Source organism: Petaurus breviceps, unplaced genomic scaffold (genome assembly GCF_028583685.1).
Source record: "Petaurus breviceps papuanus isolate PSGF00001 unplaced genomic scaffold, PetGlider_PUasm1.0 90763, whole genome shotgun sequence".
NCBI lineage: Eukaryota > Metazoa > Chordata > Mammalia > Diprotodontia > Petauridae > Petaurus > Petaurus breviceps.
The window spans coordinates 2495340-2497983 of NW_027187340.1; the positions used below are offsets into that span (position 1 = coordinate 2495340).

General features: G+C 39.8%; 1 protein-coding gene across 1 annotated transcript in view; it reads right to left on the reverse strand.

Moving 5' to 3' along the window:
- Window positions 1-550: 550 nt before the first annotated feature.
- The window catches only part of CHRNA1 (cholinergic receptor nicotinic alpha 1 subunit), a 25359-nt gene continuing 23265 nt past the window's right edge, over window positions 551-2644 (reverse strand). Inside the window, exons 8-9 of the mRNA XM_069068446.1 lie at window positions 1203-1442; window positions 551-857 (exon numbers count right to left, since the gene is read on the reverse strand). Coding sequence (XP_068924547.1) covers window positions 726-857; window positions 1203-1442 — 372 coding nt within the window. The 3' untranslated portion in view covers window positions 551-725. The remainder of the gene's footprint in view (window positions 858-1202; window positions 1443-2644) is intronic.

The window sequence follows — 2644 nt, forward strand, 5'->3', positions numbered from 1 at the left end:
GCCTGGATCCATAGGTGATGGAAGAGTGCTGGGAGGGGGCAGGAATTTGGGGTCTCTTTTTTATAGTGTTTTGGTGGAGGACAATCTAACTCTGATCTGTGCCACCTTGGTGGTTAGCTCATTAACATAGCTGCATCATCTCAAAGTTAGGTTTTACTGTGGATAATGGAGGTCATCCGAGGTTTACGTACCGTAGAACCAAAAAAGCTCTAAGAGCAAGACCTAGGTTTAGCACATAGTCTTAGGATATGATTTTTAGTTAATGTATGATATAGTTTGCAAATGATGTTCTTTTGATCTTCTAGATAGTCTGTACGTGACTTTTAGGTTCTCCTTTGCAATCTTACTTCCCACTATTGTTACTGTAGATTGGCTACTCATAAATTTACTTATTATACTAACTAGAAGAAGGTGAGTGGGTGGTCAGGGGGACCAGAATGAGATATAATTTTAATACACTTTGCAAGACTGTCCCTTAGGCTTGGAATATTTTCCATCTTCACTCCCTCTTCCCCAATCCCTTATTCAGTATGCCAACTGGAATTGTAAATTTCTTTTTGAGATCCAGGTACATTTATTGAAAACATTTCACTCTCCTGTTTAGGCACAATGGGAGTTAAGTAAAGATAAATGAAATATTAGGTAAATGAGAGTGTATGAAATTAGGTTGCTTCTTCTCTTCTTCCATCTCTTCCTTTGTCTTTGCTGGAGGTCAGCTTTAATATTTATCCCTGCTGATTTAACTCAATGAGACGGCCAGCAAACACAGCCAGGGTTCCAATGATACACACCAGCATGAAGACTCCAAGGAGAATATGATCCATGACCATTGCCACAAACTTCCATTCCTCGGCAGCCTATGATGGAGGAAGAAGGTGTTAGAATAGAATGTCTTTAAAAGAATAGAATAGAATGTCTTCCTATGATCAATGGTTTAGTAAATTTGGTATCATTTAACATTTCTGCAGAGTTCTTTTTTGTTTGGAGACTTTAAAGGGCTCAACAATTATTGGCTGACAATTATTATTACTTGTTTACAAATGGATCATTTTTAATGAATAATTTTCTGAGTTCACACAATGTGAAAACATGATGAAAATTTTCCTTGGCCCCATTCCTGAAAGCCAACTTGCCCACTAAGCCTAATCTATCCATCCACAAGTATAACTAATTTTTTTTAAGTCTCAAACTATTTCACTTACGTTATTGGATTCTTGCTCTGATTTCATGGTTTCTGCAATGTATTTGACTCCCTCGATGGCGCTCTTTACATCAGGATGTTTGATGAGTGGAGAATGGAAGGCCATGGTTTGGGGTCCTGGTTTACCAGAAATCTCAGAAATGTCAATATCTTCTGTAAAAATCTTTTTTTCCTGTTTTTCTCTGGTTGGTCGTTTCATTGTCGAAAAGAACATGACATTTGGGATTGTGTGAATGAAAACCTAAAAAGGGAAAAATATTCTACTTTAAAAGATTGTATCAGAAATGACCCCTCTGAAATGACTCTGGGGATGAACAGAATGTCACAGTTAACAATGATGTTCTGTAATATAATATGTTTGCCACTGGAGGGAACCTGTTCTGCACACTGGCCTGCTAACTCAGACTTCCACTGGGTTTCGCTCATTTCTTTTTATTGAGAAAAAGTGCTGTATGGATCTTCTGAGGGGTATTTAAAGACCCTGGCCCTCCAACTCCAACAAAATCTCTTCGTGTGCCATAAAAAGAGATATCATTCATTTGGATTCCTGTGTGATTTTGTCAGAAAACCCTAGGATGCTTAGATTTTTAACACTTATCTTTAATTCCTTCATTTAAAAGATTCTGATTTCTATTCTGCCCCCCCCCCCATCTTTTATAATATGGGTGTTTCTAAGACAAAGAAAGCAAGGTAAATCCTACCTCTAGTTGGTTGCTATGTAAGCTCTAATAGGTCCACCAAAGAGGTGGTGCAGTGATGCAGACCCTACCCACAAATTCCACACAAGATGAAATATCGCCTGAATGTGATGGGAATATATACGTCTGTAAGGGAAGGTGCTCCTGCTTCCTGAGTCCTCATGAATGGCATGTTAACGGTGGATGTAGAAGCAATGAAGTCTTGGAGGAATCACTGGTGTAGACTGCAGGTCCAGCCTGTGGCGATGCCCGTATATATCCTAAAAACCCTCAGTGCCCTCCCCAGGATACTGCAGCAGCCTGAAGGGACTTGGATGTGCTTAGGCTATTTCCTGTTCCCTTGAACCTTCTCCTCGAACCAATGTATTCTTTGGTACTTTCTGCTCACTCCTCTCTCTGTTCTTTCTCTTTTTTCCATTTTAAAATGAGCTTCAAGGTTGTGCACCAGAAGTACTTTTGGTCTCTTTGAAGGAAAGGTGTCATAAAGCCCCAAAAGACATTGTATTAGAATCCAGTGAGGTAATATATATAAAACTCTTTGCACACCTTAGGGCACTGTATACATGGCAGCTTTTTATTGTTGTTGTTATTACTGTGCAGTAAGTGCACACAGATTTAAAGAGGCCCTGTGCAGTAGAGGCTAGAGAGTTAGCCTTGGCCAGGAAGATCTGGATTCAGGTCTCTTCTTTGGTGCAGCTTGGCTAGGTGGTGCTGAGAAGGTTCTAGCCAGGAAGATCTGGATTCA